At 48.1% G+C, this 26,705-nt stretch overlaps 1 protein-coding gene across 1 annotated transcript in view; it reads left to right on the top strand.

Annotated features, from left to right (window-relative positions):
* Window positions 1–26,282, top strand: part of TMED10 (transmembrane p24 trafficking protein 10) — a 52,152-nt gene extending 25,870 nt beyond the window's left edge. Inside the window, exons 2-5 of the mRNA XM_069638051.1 lie at window positions 9,306–9,426; window positions 20,025–20,098; window positions 22,188–22,314; window positions 24,657–26,282. Of these exons, the coding sequence (XP_069494152.1) occupies window positions 9,306–9,426; window positions 20,025–20,098; window positions 22,188–22,314; window positions 24,657–24,778 (444 nt within the window). The 3' untranslated portion in view covers window positions 24,779–26,282. The remainder of the gene's footprint in view (window positions 1–9,305; window positions 9,427–20,024; window positions 20,099–22,187; window positions 22,315–24,656) is intronic.
* The last annotated feature ends 423 nt before the right edge of the window (window positions 26,283–26,705 follow it).

Consider the following 26,705-nt stretch of genomic DNA (forward strand, 5'->3'; position numbering starts at 1 on the left):
GGCGCCTACTACACGCGGAGGTCACGGGAGAATAACGTCGCGCCTAGGGGGCGGGGCGAAGGACACGCCGTACATACTTTAAAGCGGCAGTACATACTGCCAGTCGCGGCGGAATACGCAGTAAGTGTTGAGTCTGGTACCTGGAAGCTAGGGGGTTCGCGCAGAGCCCTCGTAGCGCACCAAGCAGCGCGGCAGTCTCATAAACTAAAGGTCATAAGTTCGAGCCTCGGAGAGGGCAAAAAAAAAATTTACTCGTGGGGCACCGTCGCCCAGGATACAAGTAACACCGGAACAAAAGGAAAAGAATAAGCTGGAACAAACGGTCGGAACAAACAGTGAAACTATAAAGGAGGAACAAGCAACTAAGGGAAAGTCTACAAGAGAAAAGCCAGTAGAGGCAAAAAGTTGGGAGTGATGGAAGAAAAAATAAGAAGAGCACAGGAATTCAGCACATGGGCCAAAAAAGCGGAAAAAGACTATGGGGCCAAATGGGTCCTGGAAGTGATGCAAAAGGAAGAAAGGGCTAGGGCAATGTCGCCCCTGCTGCTGGAGGATTCCACGGACAGCGACGAGGAAGCCGCGGTACCCCAAGGACAGAAGAGGGCAAGAGGAGTGACGGAAGAGTCGCAAGAACCAGAGAGGCCTAAGAAAAAGCAGAAAAACAAAGGTATCGTAAAATTAAATAACATTAACAAAATGATTAAAGTACTAAATGCGAATGTCAAATGCTTAAGGGCTCGGTATATCGCCCAGAGCCAAAAAGGGAAAGAAAAGAGAGCAAGATAACACAGGATCAGAATGGGAAAGTAGTGAGGATGAAGAGAGAGACCACCTGCGAGCCTGGGTGAAAAAGAAAGGGGTAATGGGTAAGGGAAGAAATACAGATGGCAGGGCAGGCGGGGGTATGGGGGCAGGGGGGCAGAGGCCAACAGACAGCGGGGCTAACATCCCTACACCGGGGCCACCCCAAAGCCCAAACCCTATAGCAACGGCAGCACCTGCAGTAGTAACAGTAACTGAGCCAGCCACAAATATGACAAAGTATGGGAGACCCACGATAGGCAAAGATGCACAGGGGTGGTCATTGAAAGCGCAAGCCTGGCATATTAGCGACAAAGTTAAAGAAAAAATATGGAGAAAAGAGTTGATAGACATATTCACCTTGCTAGACGTACAGAAAAGGGGCCATGATGTAGCAAAAGAGGACATAAAGGAGGACGAAAGGTTTATTGAAAAGGTCAGCAGTAATAAGGAACTTTGACAATTGGACAGCAGCATTCCAGATAATGTTTTCCATCATTTTGCAGAAATTCCCTGAGGACGGCCCATCGTTAGTCACCTATCAGCAGAGTGTACTGAAAGTTTACAAAGCATTTGGGGGTGATGCATGGAAAGAGTATGATCATGAGTTTAGGAAAGAGATGGATTGTTTCCCGGATATTGGGTGGGACGAAGAGAATTGCAATCTGTACATCTTTAATGTATTAAAAGAGAAATGGGACAGCAGGGAACAGTCAAACGCAGGCAGCTATTACAGAAGACAGTATGGGTACAACGATTATAGGAGCGAGTACAGATACAGCAACAGGAGGTTCGATAGTAGTCGCGACAGGGCCAGCGAGCAGAATTATCGGAGCAGGCAGTACGAGGCACAGAGAAGTTGGCAGAGCAACATACCACCAACAGCACAAGGGGGTGGCAAGGGAGATAATGGGGGTCCAAGAGCACAGCCGGGACAATGCAGAAATTTCGAGAAAGGGGTGCCATGCAGCTGGGGGAAAAAATGCAAATTCAATCACAAATGCGAGAATTGTGGGGGGGGAAGCATATTACCACTAAATGCACGAGAACAGCATACAATAAGTACAGGGGGTCAGAGAAGCGGAACTAAAAGGGTAGGCGAGAAAGGGGTCACCCCAGTGAAGATAGGAAAAATGGAGAAATGGCTACGGGTGTTTCCAGATCAAGAAATGGCAGAAACAATCAGGCAAGGGTTTCAAGAAGGTTTTAAGATCCCGTTTGACAGGCACGGTTCTACGAACCTGCCCAAAAATCTGAAATCAGCATTAGCAAACAACAAACAAAGATTTGGTAACCAAGAAAATCAGCAAAGAAATCGAGCTAGGGAGGATCAGAGGCCCTTACACTCCTCCCCCCCCCCCCCCCCCCCATTCGAAGAGTACATATGTTCGCCACTAGGATTAGTTCCAAAACAGGAGGCAGGTGAATTTAGGCTGATTCACCACCTATCCTACCCAACAGGGGCCTCAGTTAATGACGGCATCAACAAGGAGGCAGTGTCAGTCAGTTACTCAGATTTCATGGAAGCCGTACACATAGTCAGAGAAGCAGGAAAGGGAGCATGGATGGCAAAAGCAGACATAAAGTCGGCCTTCCGCCTATTACCAGTGAGAGAAGAATCTCAGAGGTGGCTATGCATGCAGTGGGAAGGCAAATACTTTGTGGACAGGTGCCTCCCGATGGGTTGCGCCATTTCATGTGCATATTTCGAGAAAGTAAGCTCATTTATGCAATGGGCACTTACAAAAGAATGTGAAGGGGCGCAGGTAGTACATTACCTGGATGACTTTTTATTTGTGGGGCCACATGGTTCCAAACAATGTCAAAATACTCTGCAGAAATTCGTAGCACTGGCGAAAGAGTGGGGTTTCCCAATAGCAGAAGAAAAAACCATGGGCCCAACTCAAACAATACTATTCCTAGGCATCGAAATAGACTCACGAATGGGGGAATGCAGGATCCCAGAAGAAAAGGTAGCAGACTTATTAAGTAAAATCAAAGACTTAAAAGGGAGGAACAAGGCTACCGTAAAGGAGCTACAATCACTGGCAGGAAAACTGAACTTTGCAGGGAGAATCATACCGCAAGGTAAGATATTCCAGAGAAGGGTAGAACAGAGGACAAGAGGGGCCAAAGAAGGACACCATAGGGTAAGGATTGGGGAAGGAATAAAAAGGGACTTGGGGGTATGGGCGGAATTCTTAAAGTCCTTCAATGGCTCAGTAATCTGGCGCACACCTATAAACGAAGAAAACGAAAGGGTATTGTTCACAGATGCGGCAGGGGGTTTCGGCTTCGGCGAATTCTAGGTACAGAATGGTGTGCGGAAGAATGGCCAGAAGCATGGCAAAAAGCAACATGGACTAGCAATATTACATTGTTGGAAATATTCCCAATATGGGTAGAGCTATGCGCATGGGAAAAGGAGCTGAGCTGCAAAGAATTAAAAGTATGGTCGGATAACATGGCAGTAGTACATGTCATAAATAACGGGAGCGCCTCATGCCCACTGGTGCTGGAAATAATGAGGGCTATAACCCTGAGTTGTCTTATGAATAATGTCAGCTTAAAGGCAAGACATATCGCAGGTGAAGCAAATGTGGTCGCTGACGCCTTATCTCGCTTTCAGTGGGCCAGGTTCAGAGAATTGCGCCCGGATGCAAGAAGGACAAAAACGCCCACGCCAAAGAAGGCATGGGTACCTCTGGAAGAATGGTAGGAAGCACGGTCAACTACAAGGTTGGCTCAGAAGAGGAGGAGGAACCACAGGAGCAGACAGTTGAAAAGTTGGCCAGAAACGCCATAACATACAGAACTGGTGAGCAATGCAAAAAGCATGTGAATAATGTGTTAAGAGAAACGGGAGCAAAAAAGATCGGGGACATCACAGTGGCAATGTTATGTAAATTTGTGGGGAGCGCTTTTTCGCAAGGAAAGAGGAAGAGTTGGGCAGCAGCACATCTGGCGGCAATAGCATACACGGCAAGGGTGGCCGGGATAGCAGACCCGACAACAAATTCACGAATAAGATACGCAATGAAGGGATGGGCAAGGTTAGAAGGAAAGATACCTGACAGCAGGAGGCCCTTGAATTTTGCAAAAATGACGGTACTGTTGAAACTCCTGTATAGCACATGTAACGGCAGCTACGAGATCAAACTGTTTAGGGCAGCATTTGCATTAGCATATTATGGGGCACTAAGGGTCGGAGAGCTAGTAGCGCGTAACACAACGGCAGGGGATGGCTTAGCAAAAAGCGACATCTGCATAAGGGCCGAAGGAATGGCAATACTACTAAGGAAGTCTAAAACAGACCAAGAAGGGAGGGGGCGGACAATAGAGTTAAATTGTATCAAGGAAAGAGAGCATTGCCCGAGGTGCATCACTAAACAATTTCTCAAGGTGCGCCCGGAAGTAGGGGGCCAACTATTGATACATAGGAACGGCAGTGCCCTCAGCAGATATCAATTCCAGGCAGTACTAAAGAAAACTATAGCAAAGGCGGGGTGGGACAAGGCAGAGTTCGGGACCCACTCCTTCAGAATAGGGGCAGCCACATCGGCATGGGCAGGTGGCCTGGGGGCAGAGGGAGTAAAGAGGATTGGGGGATGGAAATCACAATGTTTCAAAAGATATGTGCGAGAAAGCATGATATGATTCATTTCCCATTTCCATGCAGACAAAACACCCTACAAGTCAGCATGGATAGTCGGCCATTCATTCGTGACAAGAGCAGGCAGGTGGATCGAGGACTACAGAGAGGGTTTGCATTTCAAACGGACAATAACTTCATGGTGGGGCCTCCCAGGGATGCATTGGGAAGACATCCACGACAGGCTGTCAGATCTGATTGGTTTCAGGGACCCGCCCGAGTATTTGGTCATCCACCTCGGGGGGAACGACTTGGTCAGAACGAATCGGGGCGAGCTAACGCGCAACATATGTGAATCACTGAGGGCGATAGCTCACTGCTGGGGTAAAACGAAAATCTTTGTCAGAGATCATAACCCGCAGAATCTGGTACGGGGCTCACAAGAGGCAGGCTATTGAGACGGCACGGAAAAAACTGAACAAAGCAGTAGAGAAGCACTGCAGGAGCACAGGACTCCATTTTATAAGACATGGGCTATCATAGAACGACCCCGACTGGTTCCACCAGGATGGGGTACACCTGTCCAACAAGGGCTGGGGGAGATTTTCGGACAACATCTTTCAAGCATTAGCGGTACAGGGTTGTAAATAGGGTGGCGGTAGGGTCGCTGTTTTGGGGGGACCTGAGCGGTGCAGACAAGCAACCCCTCAGGTGTGGCGGCACGTGTCCAGGAAAGGATGCCACATGGCAACGAAATGGAGTCTAAAGGAAGGGGGGCATCCCAACCCCTGGACACGAGGTGCCCAAAAAGCGTTGGTTATTGTACAGTTGTCATAACCAGTGTGTAGCGTCAATTTTGTATATAATAAAAAAGGCCTACGGCCACCAATTTTTCCACGAAAACATAATGGTGTATGCATTTATCATTTCTGGGTCAGGGCATAGGACAACAGGGTCAAAAGCCGGGGGGGGAACCCACACTACTCAGCCTAAATGGTCACGCATTTTACGCGGAGAAGATGAGCAATGAAAGTGGAGGCTTCATTATAGCAAGTGATTTCCTGCGGTGGGTAGTTGGATAGCTACGTTTCCTTGTTTAGCGGTGGTAAGGTTTCAAAGATTGAAGTATCGCAGCCTCGGTTGGAATCCACAATCGTTCTATTTAGTCGGAACTGTTCCAGAGTCTCATTTCCTGTATGTTGTCTTGTCTGGATCTTCACGTGCTGATAAACATAGGATAAAAGGTTGGGCTGATCACGAAAGGGGTTTGGCTGATGAACCATGTAGCAACGCTCGTCTTAGTAAAGGTCCAGCTCACCGCAGGGGTGAGTAACGCACAGCCACATGTTGCATACATCTCAAAGTAGGTTTGCAGAGGTACACTTAGAGTATTGGGAGAATCTGATATGTTGTCGTCTAGTTTATTATCGACATTAACGAAATGGGGTGTTTACAGTTCACACAAACATCCATTTTGGTTACTCATTGGGTGAGGGTGTTAGTGACTTGTCTCATTTACTCATTGGAAGTACATGGTTTCTAGTAGCATAGTTAGCGATTTGCTCCGATTGTTTGCAAACCAAAAGGAAAGTATGTTCTGAGTAATTATGCGGTAACATTGGCTCCTGATTAGTGGCGTGCAAGGTGGGTTTGTGTGAACTGTAAATACTAATGTCGATAATAACTAGACGCACAAAATACCGAATAATGCTATTAACAAAAGGCTGGACTGCTTTGTTGCAGTACAGTGGCCACGGCAAAGGAGCAGAAGGATGCTCCTATTAAGTGTACTTAATTACTTCTACTTTTCCTCATCCCAATGCTTCCTTATGAGGCACCATCCTTGCATTTAGAAGCTGCACCCAATAGCCTCTCTGAGAAAGTCGAATTTAGAATTGTCCTCACCTGCATTAGAATTGTACCCAATTGCATTTAGAAGCTGCGCCCAATAGCCTTTCTGCGAAAGTTGAATTTAAATCCGTTACCACCCGCATTAGAACCGCTCCCACCTGCTCCTGGAAGTGTATCCAATTAGAGTTGGAATTGCACCGGTTAGCCTCTGTGAGAAAGTTGATTTAGAACTGTTCTCTCTTACATGTAGAAATGTACCCAACGGCATTCAGAAGCTGCACCCAATAGCCTCTCTGTGAAAGCTGAAATTTAGAACTGTTCCCACTTGCATTTAAAAGTGTACCCAGTTGCACCTGAAGGTTTGCACCCAATAGCCTCTCTGTGAAAGTTGAATTAAGAACTGTTCCCCCTCGCAACTAGGACTGTACCCCGCACCTCCTCAGAAAGTTGAATTAGAATTGTAACCTCTTGCAATTAGAAGTGTATCCAACAGCATTTTAGAAATACACCCAATTGCATTTAGAAGCTGCACCCAATAGCCTATCTGAAAGCTGATTGTAAAACGGTTCCCATCTGCATTTAAAAGTGTACCAAATAGCATTTTAGAAGTATACCCAGTTACACTTGAGGGTTGCACCCAGTGGCCTCTCTGTGAAAGTTGAATTCAGAACTGTTCCCAGCAGCGTTTAGAAGTGTACGAGGGTGTGAACTAGACGATGATAATGACTGAACGAATGTGTGGAGCGGACGAATATGAGGAACGGACGAATATATACAACAGACGATGCTTAATATGCTTTGGAATGAAGGAAACACTTGAAAACATACATCATTACCACACCCCACGCTTACTCTCCCTCTTACACCACCACTCATCTAGAACACAGAGATACTATGACACCATTCAGTATAACTGTTCTCATATCCACATCTCCCTCTTACTCCACATCACTCTAAGTAATCATTGCTGGATTCACACCCCCCAGCCAGGCGTTCTCCTCAGGCCTAATGCAGCCACACTCGTTCTGGGTAAAACCGACCAGAGCAAACACATACTCCTGACCTCTCAACCACCACACCTACAACTAAGAAGCAGCTACCACTCGACTTCCGCACCAGCTGCACACATACCTAGTGTGCACACGCACTTTTGGACTCCCTCTACTCTCTATACTGACCTGAACTTCGGTTCCCGAGGGCGTTCAACCTACCAGCGCCTTCAGACCATACCAATGGTATATAAGGCGCTATATAAATGCAAAATAACATAACATAACGGGAACCCTTTCTAACCCGCTCTGCGCCTTAAACCGAGAGTTCAATACCCCCAGTATCCCAGCATTCCTTGGTTATTTTATACTTGTAATATAGGCCTATTCAGTCCTTTGTAGGTTGGGCGAAGCAGATTACGAGTACCGTGACGAAATAGTAGGATTAGGAGTAATGAAGATTACCTGTAGGTAATCCAAGCATTACCTCCATGGTAATTGCCTATGAGGCATACCAGTGCACTGATGAATGGGCCCAAGAAACACTGCTGACCAGATATGCTGTGTGGGGGACAGCACTGAGGCCTTCGGGCACAAAAATGTATAATAAGTCTTGTGGAGTCAGCATCTGTCGCCCATGTTTAATTTTCTTGCTTCTTGTTCCTCATTCATCTCCTTTATCGAGCGGCTCTCGTTTGTACACATTTATGACTGTTAATGCAACATGGTAACCTTGTTTCCAGCCTATTTAGCATATTCACCGTTTCTTGCTGAATGTGGCGCGTGTGCACTCAATCATGCCAGGCTCCCAATGCAAGATGGCCGTCTGCATGCCCCTCACGCTACTCTGTAACGCCCATATACATGTCACGGCGTGTACGATACATTGGATCTGAGCACCTCTCCGCCCTGGGCTAGCTGCTCCCAACTCTTCGGCTGTTCCAGATTCATGGACCGCATATAGTCATACACGTTGGGACTATCGAACACTTATATATCAAACAATCCTTGGTAAGTTGGCAATAGGTGTAGGGAATGCCTAGGCCAAATGCTAAAACTATCCACAAGTAAGATATAGCAGGGAACTTGTCAGTTACCACTTTATCAAATTGTGTGATCTTGTTCAAATTGCTGCTCGTGCTTTTCGTTTAACCAGTTTGTATCATACTGGGGAAATCACTTGAGTGTTTATATGCACAAATCTCCCCTGAAGGCAGTGAAGGAAAAGCAGAATTAACAAATATCCTGAAAACAGGTAAAACAGCGTTATTTAAGGAACAGCTAAAAGTCTTAATGCTCTTACACAATAGAAAGAGAAAGCCAGGTGTAATATATGGGGCAGCAATTTCCATCATTTTAGTCGAGCCTATGGCCTGCCTGTTTGGAAGTTTAAAACTTTTGGAATCTTGGGAAGTAAAATGTCTCTGCTGCCTGTCGGTCATTTTAGAAGCCAGATGTTTTCTGGCAAAGTGAAACCAGGAATACTTTACAAGTGCGCGATATCTTGTCACAAAACATACCATAGTGAGTATTTTACCTATTTTTTTTCACACAGGCTTTCAAAATGGTACGCATCATTCTGCTCAGATCTTTCCATAATCTAAATGCAGGACTCGGCTCTGGCAATGCTTGCGTCTGGTAGTGCCCTTCTCTTTAGCAACTGCTACCAGAATGTTTTGCAGTGATAATGTAGGTCCATGGATTCTGAAAGTCTAGTAGTTTCAATATCTTAGCCCACCAGTGTTGAACCTTCAGCTAACAAGGCAGCAGCAGCGTCCCACGGCAACCTATCACCACCAGCATCGTAGGATGAAGCGGCTGTCGTGCATTGTTGGCAAGGTCCTTCACACCCAGTTCTGATGTTTTATTGGGGATTTAAAAGCAAAAATAAATGTTACAGCTTTCAAGTTTAGAAAGAGTGCTTCTAATAGAGACCTTGGAGACGTGGAGTTTGAAGCAGACTGCCCTCCTTTGCTGTGCCATTCGTGCTCCCCACCCCCCCCTACCCCACCTCCCCCCATTTGGAGACCTCTATGGTGCCCCATTAATTGCTTTTGTCTCCTTTGTTTCAGATAACGGACTCCGCTGGGCACATCCTGTACTCCAAGGAAGATGCTTCAAAAGGGAAGTTCGCCTTCACCACCGAAGAATACGACATGTTTGAAGTGTGTTTCGAGAGTAAGCTTCCTGTGGGTAAGTTGAAACCCTGGCTTCTTTAGCTTCCTGTGCGGCCCAGAGGCACCCACTGGAAGGTATTGCAACCCTTGCACTGGGATGCCCAGTGAAAGGGCTGGTTTCCTGAATGCATCCAAAAGAATCCCGCACACCTGTCCCCTGCCACCTCCATTCTATACAGACCGACAGCATGCAATTTCTTACTCGCCAAGAAGTCCAATTTCCAGTTACATCTCCTCGGGGGCATTCTCTTTTTCCTGTTTCCTCACCTTCCCCCCAGAAGCTAAACGTCTCCAGAACCCTGGTTCCTTCTAGGCTTGACTACTGCAACAACCTCTTCCTCAATCTGCCTCTTTTCTCCCTTTGCCGTTCAACTAATCCAGAATAGGACTGAAGGGACTTATTATTGGACCTCAAGCCCAGGGACCACATCTCTACAGCCCTAAAATCTCTCCACTGGCTCCAATTGATGGCTGGGATCAAATTCAAGACTCTTTGCATCGTCCACAAGGCTGTCTGTGGATTGGGACCTCTTTATATCCAGCTCTCCCTCAATAAATACCTCCCGGCCAGAGTCCTTTGCCCTTCTGGCTCCAGCTCTCTGCAGGTCAAACGTTTCTCCAAACAGAGTGGGAGGTCGATCCCTTTCCTTGGCCGACTCCTCCCTCTGCAACGTCCTCTGTCCCCACCTCAGACTTGAGCCGGATCTTCATAAGTTCCGGAAACTTCTCAAGATTTTCCTTTTCTCCTCTTCTCTCTTCCCCTCCCGTTTTAACTCCATCTGCCACTGCGACTGAGGCCTGGTTCAATCAGAGTCTTAAAGGGGCCAGACTACCCCCTACCAGTCTCCCAGCACATGCCCTCGGGCTCCCTTTCCCGGACTAGTCCAACTTGGTCCTTTCTGGCCACCGCTCTTCCTCCCCGACACATGGGGGTTTCCCACTAATGCACTTCTCACACTACCCCCTCCTCTTGCACTTGCACAGTAAGATTGTCACAAGGCCAATATAACAATTTTTTTTTTTTGTTCTATTTTTTTTTTTTTTTTAATTCCCCGTTCGCCCCCATCTTGTCTTGTGGCGCCTGGAAACACCTGTGTATAGGTGCCATACAAATGTCCAATAAAATATCACAAGCCAATGGCTACTGGCGGGTGCACATTTTGCACCCTCAGCCTTTTTAAGACCGTCTCCATGCGGCAACAATCAATGTTAATGTTCCCATCCATGGTGTTTAGGGTTGGGTGAAATTTCCACCAGCGGAGGGGGGGACTGCTAGATGTATGGTTTTATCTGAGCCTCGGCGAGTCATCCTTGGTCCTATCCAAGTGGATTCAGTTCACAGGAGCCCTTCTAGACACCAACTTGAAAAGGGTGCTTCTTTTTCGATCACCTCTTGGCCAACCATAGAACAGAATATAGTTCCAGCTGCTATTGGGTCTGCAAGCCCCATGCATAGGCTAAATCCCTCTTGCTCTAGATGGTGCAGCTGTGCACAGGAGCCAGTTCTCCTGTCATCAGTGGCCGGGACTGGTATCCATCGAGAAACTGAAAAAATCTGAATGTCCAGGGGTGTCCCCAGCTTCCCTAAAAAGGAATGCAGGGGACAAATAACGTTTTTTAAAAAGGGGGTGGGGTGAGTACCCTGCGGCGGAAGGTCCCCCTCTCAATGGGGAGGCGGAACTCGCGTCGCAGGGATAGAGCCGTGCAGAGGAGCTGCAGGTAAATCGGCTACAGAGGCAAGTATGGCTGCAAGGGGGGTGGAGGATGGGGGGGGATAGCTGGCGAGGGGTGATGTGCGTGATTGCGTAACTGGCATTTAGAATTCGTCATTTTCGAATTCGATCTTTTCGTTTACGAAATAATCACGTACATCTGCCATGACTACATTTCTCCGCCACCTGTTTGTGTAGAACTCGGGAGGTCAAAGGATGCTTTTGGAAACCTTTCTATATGCACTCTTTTGGAATAAGTTGGGCACCCCACTTCCCATCTCATGTGCCAAGTTGAAGGCAAACGTTCCACCCCTCAGGGTCAACACCACTCCACCCCTCGACTTGAGATGAGTCCAGCTACAGTCACTCTTGGCAGCTGTCTTCCTGCTTCCCGTTATTTTGCGCTGGACTAAACTAGTCTTTCAGACAATCTACAGATGTTATGTTAAAGGGACTTGTATAGCACTCCGTCACCAACGGAATTGGTGCCCAGACGCTCTGGTGGATCTGTAAACAGGAAGGAGGGCAGGTAGGGTTGCCGGGAAAGCCACCCAAGTCTTGTCTCCCACCCCCAGGTGAGTGCACTTTGCTCCTTGGGTGGGGCAGGGACCCGAGCCACAGTGATGGACCTGCTCCCTCCCTGTCCCCAAGCCCATTGTTTCCGGGAATCTCAAGAGTTCATAACGCTCAATGTTCCCCCTGCCACCCTAGCCCATATGGACTTTGTCACAAGGACTCAAACTGCATCGTGGCAAGGCTTTCAGACTCGTGGACAAGATTTTCTAATGAGAAATGGAGAAAGATTCTTCTCCCCTCTTTAATTGCCCTCCTTTTCTGAGAAGCAGACGGTTGCATATGGAAATCTACCGACATAGTTGCGCTTGCCAGCATTCTTCACTTTGCCAGTACACGGGATAGTGGCTGGGGCTTTCTCCTTGGGTGACATCTTGAACCTTGGGATAGTTGTCTCGAGCCCCGATGGACGCCCGCAGGACTCGGAACCAGCCTGGGGAGTTCTTTTGGACTTGCAGTGGATGTGGTGGTCTTGCGCATGATCAGTGGGGTCCTAGGACACGGAGAACAATCGGCACTAGTGTGTGTTTCACGTCCGCTGCTCTCGCGAGCCTGAACATTAAGCTAGCATTCATGTTTGTCTGGGCTGCGCTTGAACTACGCAGGATTAAAACATTGCTTTGGTTGAACTGGCAAACCAGTGCAGCTGTGCAATGAAAACTGAGATTAACAATGCTGTTTTCCTGCTCCTGAAACAATTGTGGTCGACCTCTTTCAGTTATTTCAACATGTGTTTTTAGTTTGTAGCCAGACTTTTATAGACGTGCTGTTCTCGCGTATCTTGCCGGGAAGTGCTGTTTTGCCTGTTCGGTCCAATTCTCCTGCTTCTAGTAAGTGCCCTGCCTGTGTCTGGAGGTCCGCCTACCCTTGTCACACGTTAACAAACACAGAGGTTAACTGCGTATGCAAACCTGGCTCTCCCTCCGGGCCGGAGGCTTCCCAGCACACTGGATATGCATAGATCAGGTTGCTGTTATGTGTGTATCTTCCGGTATGGTGTGATACTGAATGGCACTGGGCGTAGATTTATTTATCGTTTATTGTGTTATGCAGGTTTTTCGGTAGGGTTTGTGGGAGGGGAAGCTGTTCTGTAGGATTTGCCTGCCGTGTGGGCAAAGCGTGTGTCGACTGTGTGTATATGCGCTCTGTTTATTACACACACGTGGCCTGCCCCCGTGTGTTCCCCAATACCCTGGCACTGTTCGTAGAGATGGCACATGGTTTAGTTTTAAACCATGTGCTTGTGTGTCCTTTGGTTTTCGTACCCTTTTTATTTTACTGCTGCATGTTTTACACGCAAGGTTGCTGAGGGAAAAGCAGAAGCTGTACACAGTGGCGGCTTTTGTGGCAGGAAGTAAAGGGCCGTTTGACCAGATGTGAAGATGACGAAGGGATGTGTAAGTTCAAGATCACAACGTCCTAAATGTGGTGTAGGGAAGAAGAAAGAGGAAGCACTTGGGGATGATTTGTGTCCAGTCGCATAGGGTATATTGCGCTGTGGGGCCTCCAAATAGGATTGCTACTCATTGGGACCCTGGCTATGGGATCAGTAGTGTCTGGAGCGCAAGGTGCCGTTGCCGTATAACCCTCCTCCACTCGCTACTTATGTAATGTCTCTGCCCCCCCCCCCCCTCCCCCGCTATTCAGATATGGGTTCTCCTTTAGGATAAAGGAAGGTGTGGTTACCTTTGCATATGCAGCTCCCGTGTCGCAATGTTGTGGGCTCGGAATCGGTGTTTAGGATGCTGCCTGGAATGTAAGCGGTTAAGCCTCCAGGCCTGTAGTTCCTGAGCAGTAAATCGGGTGGCTGCAGCCTGGGCTGTAAGCGGTTAAGCCTCCAGGCCTTTAGTTCCTGAGCAGTAAATCGGGTGGCTGCTGCCTGGGATGTAAGCGGTTAAGCCTCCGGGCCTGTAGTTCCTCAGCAGTAAATCGGGTGGCTGCTGCCTGGGCTGTAAGCGGTTAAGCCTCCGGGCCTGTAGTTCCTGAGCAGTAAATCGGGTGGCTGCTGCCTGGGATGTAAGCGGTTAAGCCTCCGGGCCTGTAGTTCCTGAGCAGTAAATCGGGTGGCTGCCGCCTGGGATGTAAGCGGTTAAGCCTCCTGGGCCTGTAGTTCCTGAGCAGTAAATCGGGTGGCTGCCGCCTGGGGTGTAAGCGGTTAAGCCTCCGGGCCTGTAGTTCCTGAGCAGTAAATCGGGTGGCTGCCGCCTGGGATGTAAGCGGTTAAGCCTCCGGGCCTGTAGTTCCTGAGCAGTAAATCGGGTGGCTGCCGCCTGGGATGTAAGCGGTTAAGCCTCCAGGCCTGTAGTTCCTGGTGCTATATGCAGGTGGTCCATTGGTTTGGAGGCACTCCCCTGTGGTGGCAGGGACCTGGGAGAAGCGGGAAAGGAGTAACTAACATGGAGACTGCGTGAATGCTCATGCACTATACCAGGGCCGTTGGCGACGAAGACCTTCTATTTATTTTTACTTTTATTGCAGCGCACAAAACCCTGATGCATCTAGGCGCTAGTTAGTCCAAGATGAGCTGGACTAAGTGTAAGGTTACTACATCGGGTGGAACAGAAGTGCACAGATGGAGACATTGCGTTTGTGTGGGTGCAGAGTCCGTCAAAGCCTCACCTCATGGTTCGGGGGCTCTACATTGGGCGTACACATAGGCATAGATGGAGGCATTCCATTTGTGTGGTCTGTGTATGTGTGGAATTGAGGTCGTGAGTGGATTTTTGTAGCTGGCTAGTAGCTTGACTGAACAGAGCAGCAGGAGCGCTCGGTGAGGCGATGCAAGGGTGAATTATGGTATACTGAGAGACATCCCACAGTCTTCCCTCCCCTAGTGCAGAGAGGAGAGTCGGAACCCATCATTTCTATTTCATAGCTCCCATTATACTGACGTAGGCCCCTGCCCAGGGGCTTGCCAACGTGCTTAGGCGCACAGGAAAGACATTGAATAGCATTCTGGACTGGAGGACAGTACTTGAAACAATGTAAACCTGGTGCAGTGCAAGGAAAGTAGAGAGAGTAGAAACTACCCAGTGACGGGTATGAGTATCTGGGTGTCATCTGCATAGTTGGTGTAGGTGACACCCAGATGGTCAAGGTCGACGAACAAAGGCTTGGTGGATACATTATACAGGGTGGGAGACGCGCAGGAGTCTTGTGGACTAATTTACCTTTGTCTTTGAGCTCCTCAAATTGAGTCTTTAAATCGATGAGGGCTGTTTCAGTGCTGTGCCCTGGCCTGAAACCAGATTGCCTGAGGCCCAGAAGGTTATTGATGTCTAAATGTTCCTGAATTTGCAGGTAATCTGCTCTATCAATAATTACGAGAAATGGGACCGTAGTGATTGGTCTATAGTTGGTGGGAATGGCAGGATCTGTTGAAGGCTTTTTAAGAAGCGCGAGGACCCAGGCGTCTTTGAGGTTGTTGGGCACTGTGCCTGATTTGAAAGACTTATTAATGAGGGACTTAATGAATGGCGCAAGTTTATTGGCAGTCTCTTTAATGATGGGTGCCGGACAGATGTCGCCCTGGCATCTTGAAGGTTTTAGTTTGGCTATTATGTCCTGTATCTTTTTGGTGGTGAGAGGGGTGAAGTTAAAGGGGTTGCAATATTTTATGGCTGGTGTCGAGGTTGTGGGTTTGGTAAGGCTATCTAGGATGAGAAGTTTTTTAGAACCAATTTTCTCTTGCAGCATGGTGATTTTATTTAATAGTGCTGCCTATATGTTAGAGCACCATGCAGTGTCTTTGATACATGACACTGGTGGAGAAGCTGGTGATTCCAACTCTCGAAGTACGTTGAGAGTACGCTGAGAGTTCTTCGTATTTGGTTTGGCTTGCATGATGCGGGTATTGCTTTTCTTTTTTAGATTGTAAGATTGCTTCTTTGTAAGTTAAAGTGACTGTGAATTTCTCTTTGAGGGCAGTCGAGGGACTCTTCCAGAGTGTTTCCGCACTTGTGTGGGGTGAACCATGAATTTGAGTGTGGGAGTGGTTTGGCTTTGCATAATTTGAGTGGGGCAATGGTGTTCAGTGCATTGAGTAGGGTTTGGTTGTAGAGGTCTACAAGGACCGTAGGGTCAGAGTGTTTGGTGTTAGTGGCATTGAAATTGGCTAAAGTAGTGGGAGCAGCTTTTCCACTGTTATGCTGCGGGAGTTCCTAGTTTGAATAGGGATTGGGGGGGGGGGCCATGTTAGGGGTGGTCTGGTTACCATTGCCCTTTTATAATGAAAGGGATCAGGTGGTGGTCTGTCCAGGCACACACTGTATTGGAAACAATGTTTATATTACAGTTAAGGTCCATGATCCAATCTAGCGTCCTCTGTTTGATATGGGTGGGGTTCTGAAATTCGGTGTGTGAAACCTAGTTCAGAGATCGAGCTAGCGACGGTAGTGGCTCTAGGGTCTTTAGTGTCTTTGAATCTCAAGTTGATGTTGCCAAGTAAAATAATTTGGGAACCTGGCTTGGTGGTGTTGGATAGTATAAGCATGATGTCTTCTTCAAATGTGGATACCGGCCTGGCGGTCTGTAAACAAGGTGTATTGGTAGTGGTGAGGGTTGCTGATGTAGGTAGTTTGACAGTTACAAGTTCGGCTCAGAGGAGAGTTTGGTTGGAAATGGGTCTCATACCTAATGCAGTTTTAGAGATGAAGGCGATAACTCTGCCTTTGGCTCGGTCAGAGTCTCTATCTAGTCGAGTGATTGAATATTTGTCTGTGATGGCTAGCGAAAGTGAAGGCCCCCGGCAGCAGAATGAAGCCACATTTCGGTAACTGCTAGGAAGTCTAGGTCTAGAGACGTTATGTCGGAGAGGGCGTGAGCTGGCAGGGATCTAGCATTGATCAGTGCACCCTTGATTATGGTTGTTAGAATGTTGGTATTGTTGGTGGCTTTGGGGGTGCAGTGAGGTCTGGGCTGAGGAATATTATTTTTTAGTAGCGGCCAGGATGGTGTAAATCTTGAGCCTAGTCTTTCACTTCTTAATTTGAGCGGGCAAGGTATGTTTGGTGTAGGTTTTTTGACAAAGTGTTGAATTCAGAGGTCTGGTGCGTTGAGGTAGGGGTTGTTGGGGCACTCTGGTGCGATTGAGGGCTGTTAATAGGCATTGAGTTAAGAGTGTGGTGGGTGGTATGCCTATTTGAGGTTGTGATTCGTTCTGTGTGGCTAGCAACCTACTGGAGGTGCTAGGCATGGTTCTTGGCATGGTCCTCATGTTGTAGGACTGCAGCAGGTGAGGGCGCCTGGTGTCACTATGGGTAATCGGTAGGTAGGCTAAGGTGGATGGCAAGTGTTGGGCGAGTGGCAGGCTGAGAACGGTAGGTGGTCGTGATCGGGAATATGATCATGGTTCAAGTTGGAACGATCAGGGGCTGTTGGGCTAGATGAGCGTGGCAGTCCGCATGTAGTGGTACGGTGGGTACTTGGATGCAGAGTTGGCAGGGTGGATGTTGGTAGAGGTGGTGTGAGCGCTGAGCACAGTTGGGCAGTCACTAGTGGTGGTGCAGGCACACTGTGGGGCGGGGGCAGCCAATAAGGGGTGCTATAGACCGGTTTAGTAGGGCATTAATATTGCTATTGCTGCTCAATTAGGCAATCATGATAATGATGCTATGAGCATGCAGTTTGGACAGTGAGGCTGGAGGCGTGCACTTAAATAGTGTTGAGGCTATAGGCACACAATTATGGCAGTAGTGAAGCTATGGTCACAAAAATTGGCAGTAATGATGCTAAGAGCACACGATTTTTGGCAGCGGTGAAACTAGGGTGACAAATTGGTATTAATGATGCAGAGAGCACGTAATGTAGGCAATAAGGAGGCTATGGGCAAGCAGTTTTGACAGTAGTGATGCTATAGGGCACAGTTTTACAGTAGAGTGGTTGAGAGCACGCAGTATGGCAGCAATAACTAGGCACACAATTTAGGAAATGGTGGTGCAGTAGGTGTACAGTTAGGCTATGGCAGTCAGTAGGAGTGCTATATGCATGCAATACCAGCTGGTGAGCAGAGGCCTGGTTGCTTAGCATCCAGTTAGCAGCCTCGGTTTGATCCGCTGTAGCAGGCGGCCATGTTGGATTTGTGAATGTCTAGTATCACGTGTGTGTGTGTGTGTGTGTGTGTGTGTGTGTGTGTGTGTGTAATAATAATTATTTCACATTTATATAGCGCTACGAACCCTCAGGTATCTGAGCGCTGCTTATTATTACCCACGGTGTGTGGTGCTCATTTATCGACCTCGGAAGGATGAAAGGCTGAGTTTGGCCCTGCCTGGATTCGAACTTGCGTCGGCGGGCTCTGCACTGATGTCGAAGCGAGCGCTCTACTCGCTGTGCCACTTGACCGGCTATGATATATCTATCCATCTTACAACAGAATTAATGAGGCGATTTACAGAGTGAATCATACATTCATGCGTGCAGAGTAATAGTGTTAGTCTAATGTCGTGATCACAAAGGCATGACCATGACGGGTGCGGTACTGGTTACAGCAAGGCATATTAAGCGACTGTATTTTTACAAACGCAAGCCGCACCAACAGCACACGAGGACTGATCTTGATCCGATACTCGCACCAAAGCTCAGCACCCGGTGTATACCGAGTTGAAGCTGCCAACAGAACACCACTCCTCTCACTATCCTACTCCCGCTTCACCTACTAACCCATCCCACCTTCTCGTTTGCAGATCCGCCAGAGCGCCTGGGAACCAACTCCGTTGGTGTCGGTGCACAGTACAAATACCTTTTTTAAAATGTAATGGTACAAAGTCTGGTATTGCCAGTGTGGCTTATAATACAATGCGAATTGGGGAAAGACCCTTTCAGAATCCAGGCAAATGTCAGGAGAGTATGAGATCGTATCTTTAGGAGGAGCCGGTACAGGGTTCAAAATGTGACACCGTGGGTGGAGTTAGCCCAGGAGTGAAGGTAAGAAAAATTGATCCAGGAATAGGGTTGGGATATAATTGTGAGATAGAGCAGAGAGTGTTACGAGGTGATAATATACTTACAGTTCTGGTGCAAGAGGGGCACAGCCGCGGGCCGACGGCACAACCGACCTAGACTGGCTAAGACATGTACCTTACGCCTGCCGGTCCACCCAATTGGCTTTTCAATGTTGATGCAGGCGTTGTTGGAGCCAATCCGGTCGGGGCACAAAGGGCAAATAGGAGGCAGGTCTCTACTGCGAATCAGTAAACCATTTTGGAGGGGGTTGCCACGTGTTATCTACAGCAGCAAGGTAGCCAAAAGGCAGATTACACAGCGGTTTAACGTGCAAAATCAGAAGGCACGCTTGCCACAGCATCGAGCTGAGAGTGGGTCTGGCTGGTGTTGCGGGCCTTCAGCAAGCGGGATCCGATTGCTTCCAAATGACCTCATATAAACCCCAAGGCTTACCTGAGGGTCTGGGGCAGGTAGATGGGGGCAGATGGGCTGCTCCTGCAGCGGTCCTCAGTGGCCAACCTTCCTTGGCTGATGGGATTTGGGCTTAATATAACATTAAGGTGAGGGTTGAGAATCATTCTGTGGCTACCATTTATGTCCCTATAAAGGGTCACCCCAGAGGTATTCCATTCTCGGCACCCATGTGACACCATACCCTCCGCACCTTGGCCAGTCCCAGGTATAATGGGGAGGAGTGAGCATTGTGGGTCATTGCCTATGGGCACGATCAAGAGGGAGAGAATCTCCCAACTCTGGTAAAGACTGTACATCTGATGAGGCACATAGAAACTGACTGCCCTAAGTACTGGAGCATGCCTGTATCTGTATGCATGTGTCTTTATAGCATTACTATATAATTGTCTCTTGATCGTTAACGTTTGCAACATTAAATGCATATACACAGCCCTTGTAGTGTTTGGTTGTGTTAAGATAAAAAGCGATGGTGCTATTGCCCAGTAATCAATAGGGGGAAGGCACTTAATTACTGTCCCTCAAAAGTAAAGGGAGGCCTATCCAACGTGTGTTGGGGGAGTGATTTGTGCACCTCTCCCGTTTGTCAGTGCTATATCAGTCCGTCCAGTGGGCTAAGGGAGCGGGCAGTGCTATCCATGAACTACCTGTTTCTTATCTCTGCCCAGCAACCTGAAGTCCCCTTCATTGCCACAGTGAAGACATTGGCTGCAGGACAGAGGAAAGGGATGTTGTTGGATTTTGGGGGAAGATCAGGGTATTAGTGTGTCCAGAGCTATCTTATGTATACTACACTTCTCCTTTCCTTTGAAGCCTTCTGGTGCAACTAGCCTGTGAAGGTGGTGGGGGGGGGGGGGGTTACTTCAAGAAAGCTTTACTATTCCTCTGTATAATAACACCTTGCTTTGCCCTGCAGGAACGGGACGCGTGCCAGACCAGCTTGTGATATTAGACATGAAGCATGGCGTGGAAGCCAAAAATTATGAAGAGGTACGTGTGAAAAGGGTAGTAAGGCAAGATGGGGCTCCGGGAATTTCACCTTGCTCTATTGATTGCCATTGCGGTGGTCATCTGCTCCATTTAGGGATGAACATTAATGACTGAAGGAAGACTGACGTTCTTGGTGCTTGGAGTTCATCGCCCCTTCTCTTTGGTGATGTCAGTATGGTTACGATTCTTATAGGTACACCTTGCCTATTAGCCACAATGGGGACTAGCAATCCAAAGATGAGCACTAAATGTAAAGAGCAACAAAGTAACAAATGAGCTGCCCATATAGTAATGGCAGCAAAGGTCGTGCTACTGTGCATCTCTGCCAATGCAAGTACTTGAATGCTTTATGTACTGTCCTTCTGTTGAGCAATGTCACTGGTATCCAGAATCCTGCAGCAATGTACTACCAGGCGGCCCAGAGAGGAATACCAGTTACAGTTTAGAGCAGTACAAATGCCAAATAACATAAGCTGCTGAAGGCCAACCTAAAACAGTTTTGCGCACATCATAGAAAGCAACTGCATTTAGACCAGGTATATAGCATTCCGGATCCCTAGATACACTCTGCAAGATGCATCCTTCCAGCATTGAGGGGAGATCACCCGAGATCATTGAGCACATGCCTGTCTGCAAAGCTGGACCCCGGGCTATGTAGACGAATGGTGAGAACTGTGGTTACCCTAATGTTTGTCTTGGCCAGCTGTATGTTCCCTCCCTCCCTCTCACCTTAAATTGAGAGCAACTGAAAAGCAGCAATTTCGGGTGAACTATTTTTAAGGTCCAAGTGCAAAACTGTTGATTTCCCAGAGGCATTTTTTTAGGTTCGTAGGATAGAGAAGTGATATCCAGGTCATATAAAAGCAGACCGGCACGTACATATTAATGGAAACCAAATAAAATGAGGGCTTCAAGGTGAATCCCCACGCCACAAACTAGAGGAGTGGGATGTTCGTTGAACTTGGACATCGTATGGTCAGTCCATCTGTAAAAGTTAATAAAGCCAAGCTACATATGGTTGGAAGACAATTCATCCTCTATGTAAAGTTTTCAACAGTGGATTAAGTTTCTCATGAAACCAGTCATTGATTCCAGGAGAAGTAACGTTGGGCCCTCACGTCGTCTTTGCGCTCAAATTACTACTGTTGAAAAGGGTCTCCCCTGAGCATGACATGGTGGTAGGTGCGTGGACATCAGACTCATTTGCACTGTGTGATTAGAGGTCTGATCATCTTTCCTCCCTTACTCACGTCCACAGATTGCTAGTGCAATACAAGTTGTGAAACGTGCCTTGTGGTTGCCAGGTTGGACATCGCTTCAGGTTTTGTAGCTGGCACAAGCAAGTTTTATTCCTGTGTACGTAGAGTATGTTCGTCCCGTTAGGCTCACAGTGACGTGAATGAGCTCTTCCACTTCCGGGCGTGATCCGTTTTTTTAGGAGACAACAGTGCTGTACTGTAAGAGCAACCGCTGTACACTTGCGTAATCAATTCTTCCCTGTCCAAGCCCATCCTGGCATCATGATCTTGTGGTTCTGTACTTGTTGGGGGGTGGGGGTGGAGAGGCTGAAGACACACTCAAAGAGGAAGAAGTCCTTTCAGCAGCCCTAACCTCTGCCTTCTTTCGTTGCCTGCCGCTGATAAAACATACATTTGCCTTTCCACGTCATCTGTGTGGTTAGCGTCTGATGTTCTCTCCCGCCTCTCTGCATGCTGTCGTCAAAATGCTAAAACCTGCTCAATCTGCTGCCCCCTGATGGCTTATTTATAAAGAATGAATGAGGCAATGTACTCCTGATTTACTTACAAATAGAAATGGCCTGTTAGGGCTGAGCTCCCCCAGAGGTTGCACATTTATTGCACTGTTATACACGTAGCAATTCCTTTTTTATTTTGGTTCTTGGACCAGTGTTCGTTACATTTCTACATTATCAGCAACTTTCAGTTGATGGTTTTACTTCTTTTGTAGATCTATATTTTTTTTGTAGTGGGGGAGTTGCATCTTAATCACTGTTCCATCCTACTTAGTACCCATGTACGGTTGGAAATGCTTGGCTACTCATGGGTTCCTCTCGTCCGCTTCTTTGCAGATTGCCAAGGTGGAGAAGCTGAAGCCCTTGGAAGTGGAGCTACGGCGCCTCGAGGACCTGTCTGAGTCCATAGTCAATGACTTTGCCTACATGAAGAAGAGGGAGGAGGAGATGAGGGACACCAATGGTGAGGGGGCTTCTTCCTTGTGCTTGGTTGGGGAAAGACCTTTTGAAAGGCAGTGGGGGTGGGTCCTGATTGTGGTGTATTAACCTGGTACTAAGAAATGCGGGGACAGATATGAAGGGCAAGGGGCCACAGACACCAGTGCCGATTGGCGTGTTCCAGGGAAGGGACGAGGGGGGAACTAATCCTAGGGCTAAGATTCCCTCATGATGTTTTCTCACTGGGGATCTGGCAAAGGCTGATGGAGGTAGTCCAGCCTACAAATACTAGCAAATGTGTGCTGATGCATATGGTAGGTTAAGTTGGTTTTAGCAACTGCTCCTTGCTTTATGCCTTTGCAGAGTCACTGAGCAGACTGCTGGAGAAATTGAGATGCTGGAAGTTCTGTTTCCACCTACTAACCTAGTGGGGGGGGTGCTCTTTCCAGCTGAGTCCATGATTCTATAGTATGTGTTCACTAGAATGTCTGTTGCTCTAGTTGGTTGCACCATTGCAGTGGCACTGTTCTTCAATTGATGAGAAATAGGATGTCAATGATATATGCCATTTATAAAGCACCTATACACAAGTTTCAAGGCGCAACGAGGCAAGGGAGGGGAACAAAGGGAGGACGGACAGCGATCCTACTAGGCCAGGTGTCATTCAGGTCGCAAGTGCGTGGGAAGGGGGCAGGGACAGTGCATGGTAAGATGACTACAAAAAGTAAGTAGTGCCAGCATGTGGCAAGTGCATGGGTAATTGCAGACATCATGTGTCAAGGGCTGGGAGGGGAACTGTAGAGGTACAGAGACAGTCCCCAAGTGTGGGGATTGCCAGGTGGGCAGTGCAGGTGTGAAACGCTGGCGGGGCGGACCTGGGCCCAAGATCAGAGCGTGTCCAGGTCGCCAGTGCAGATTCCACATACAACTAGGTCAGCAGAGGGGCGGGGGGAGAAAAAGCAGAAGCAAAGGGAGGTTTTGAGGAGCTACCGGAACCGGAGATGGTTCTACTCAAGTTTAAGGGAGGCAGGGAGGCTGTTCAAGAGGGAGGCACCAGCCGAGGAAAGAGATTTACCACCAACTCGTTGCTTGGAGAAGCAACTGACCCTGAGGGATTTGGAGGTGGATGAGCGGAGAGATCGAGAAGGAAGATTTAGGAAGAGAGAGTTGAAGGTATTAATCCCCCAGGCCCCAAAAGGCCTTGTGGATGATGCAGAGGGTTTTGAACTTCATCCTTGCAGCCACTGGGAGCCAGTGCAGAGATTTCAGTCTTGGAGAGATACGATCCCTGGGCTTGAGGCCAAGGACAAGTCTAGCAGTCCTGTTCTGGATAAGTTGCAGAGGGCGGAGAGTAGAAACGGGCAGATTTAGAAAGAGGCTGTTGCAATAGTCCAGCCTAGAGAGAACCAGAGCTCTGGAGAAGTGCAGCTTCTGGGGGAAGGAGAGGAAAGGAAGAATACCTCTGAGGGGGTGCAGCTGGTAGTGTGACTTCCTTAGAGACGTCAGAGATGTGAGGAGAGAAGGAGTGTGTGGAGTCGAAGATGACCCCAAGGTTTTTAGCATTGCAGGTGGGAGCAGGAAGAGGGCCAAGAGGCCGGCCAGAGAGCTGCAGAGAAGGAGGGAGCGGGTGTGCCGATGAAGAGAATCAGTCTTACTAGCATTAAGGCAGAGGTCATTGGCAGCACACCACTCCTGGAAAAGACAGCCAGAGATGAGGGAGGGAGGGAGAGGAGGCGGCCGAGGGTAGCCTGAAAATGAGCTGGGTGTCATCCGCATAACACTGAAAGTTGGGGCAGAGAGCAGCGATGCGGTGGGCGAGGAGTGCCAGGTATTGGTTGAAATGCCAGGGAGAGAGGTTAGACCCTTGGGGGATACCACAGGTAGAGAAAGATAGCGGAGTGGAAGGACCCAAGTTGGACCTGGGAGGGTCGGTCAGGGAGGAAAGTCCGCCAAGCCAGAGCCTGACCAGTGATGCCCAGGTTATCATGGAGACGGTTGAGCAGGATGGCATGGTTGACAGTGTCAAAGGCAGAAGAGAGATCTAGCAAGATGAGGACAGGGGGTGTTAGAGTGAAGATTGGAGAGCAGGTCTTCAATGCTGATGCGCCTTTACTGTTGATGCACACTTTACACCTGTGGTGCATGCACATCTGTGAGCATTCACACATGCATATTTTGCATAGCAGAAATTGTGGACGAGGTAAATGTACAGTGAAACGGTGATGGCAAATGTGTATGTTGAGCATGGTGCTCCTTTTGCGGACTGCCTGAAGGAAGGCGCTCCAGTACTTGCACAGGCCTCCCTGAGCATCATGCAGTGAAGCTGTTCTACTCTGGTAGCTTCTGACAACTCTCCTTCTTCCACAGAGTCCACGAACGTCCGAGTCCTCTACTTCAGCATCTTCTCCATGTGCTGCCTCATTGGACTGGCTACCTGGCAGGTCTTCTACCTGCGGCGATTCTTCAAAGCCAAGAAACTGATCGAGTGAAAGGTTCCCACAGTGCATCATGGAGGAGAGTCATTGTTTCCTCCTCTCTCCCATTCCAGCAGGGAGTTGGAGGAACAGATTTACTACTGCTCAGAGCCTCTTTATGGACTCCCACCTCCTCCTCTGTGCTCGGCTCAATGCATAAACTGCCATGCAGAGCGATTCCAGCAGCTCTAAAAACACTTTTTATCATGTTTCTGGGTGGGTGCACAGTTTGGTTTCCTGGGTTTTGGGTTATGGAAGGGGCTTATGTACGATTGTTTTGGGAGAAGATGTGGTGAGGTTTCTGTGATTGTTGCCGTTTATTCTCCCCTACCACCTGCTCCCCTACACTATGGTCCCATTTTTGTGCATGCTACTGTCCTATGCGAGGTTTTGAATCTCTGCCTCCTGTTGATGAGCTATAATGAGCAAAGGTTGTTGCCTCCATATGGCGGTATCCTAGTGGTGGGGCCAACACACCATCCTGCTCATGCAGGCATAGGCAGCTGGGAAGTATTTTGAGAATGCATTGAAATGAGTATGGGGGAATGAGTGGCAGCTCACTGAAGTGTGAAGTGAAATTGCACTGCTGTGTCTCTGGCCCTAGAGATCTGTCTGTATGGGAAATATAAATGTTTTCTGCTTAATTGACCTTGCACTCTGCACCGCCTTGAAGTGGTGTTTACTTGGGTGACTTTGGGCTCGTCAGCCAGCTGGAATATTAACCATCAAGAATCCTCTCGGTTGGTTAGAACTAGATGGTTATGGCTGTGTTCTTCATGAACTTGATGACAATTGTTTGGTGCTGCTTGCTCCTCGTACTGATTGGCGGGTTCCAGACTAGACTGCCTGTGCTTGGCTGTTTTGGTTCTTGACTGTCACCTGCAGACCCCACGATTTCCAGGCAAAAAATGTTTACAAGTGTATCCTACCAGTTAAGACTCCGTTGATGGCCTCTAGAAATCTTTCCTAACATTGCGGCTCTCGGATCAATCTTACTATATGCCGAGTTAATGGTATAACAAACCACCATCCTTGCCTAACCTTACAAGTTATCATCTTTGCACACACCGTTCCCTACTATCAGCCCTAGTTTGACCTCATGTGTTTGTTTGGCAGTTGCACTCTTATTCCACAAGTAGCCTGCCCCCCACCCACCCCTAACCTTTTCACGTGTGCTCATGCTGCATCCAGCAGCACACATGATCAGGCTTTCTGAGCCCTGTGTCCCTGGTCCTTCAGTGATGGGTGGCTTCTGAGCACTCGTGACTTTTTTTAAATGATCACTTGTTGATGTGGCCCAGGGGTCCCTCCCCAGATTAATCTGTGCACACAGCTGCTGGTGCAATATGGTCCAAAGTGTTCTTTGCCCCAGGTGGGCTCTACCCTGCAGTTGTGCTTGCTGAACATAATTTGCTCCTCACACTGGTATCTGGCATTTAATACCTGTTGCCTGTTTATATTGGATTACATGGGATGTTTTGACCCATATTCTAAAATAAAAAAATAGGAGAAAAATGTATTATGTATTTTATTTTTTTTGTAAAGTTTTTGAATTCATGGTTTCATGCTTGATCCACCTTGTTTTGTTTGATGTAAGGGGGCAGATGGTCGGGGGGGGGGGTCAATATGAAAATGTCATTGCAAGTTGAACCTAAGTAAATGCTTGCAAGTTGATAAGCGAGTACCTTTTAGCAGAGCATTTGCATGGCTTCTTGGAGCTCAGTCTTGCAAGAAAGATATTTGTAGCTGGGTTGAAGGAAGTGTACCTACGGTTGCTTATTTGATTGACTTTGGGTGACAGGCCACTGATTAGTATTGGGAGATGTAATTGGTGATTGAGTGCTTGATTTGTGTTATCGTTGCAAAGATGGGGAGACAATTGACTGGTGCAAATGGGCAGTTGAATGGCCCTCAGTTAAAATGGGAGGTTCAGATTTTGTTG

This window comes from Ambystoma mexicanum, chromosome 14, assembly GCF_040938575.1.
Source record: "Ambystoma mexicanum isolate Mex_15411 chromosome 14, UKY_AmexF1_1, whole genome shotgun sequence".
Classification (NCBI taxonomy): domain Eukaryota; kingdom Metazoa; phylum Chordata; class Amphibia; order Caudata; family Ambystomatidae; genus Ambystoma; species Ambystoma mexicanum.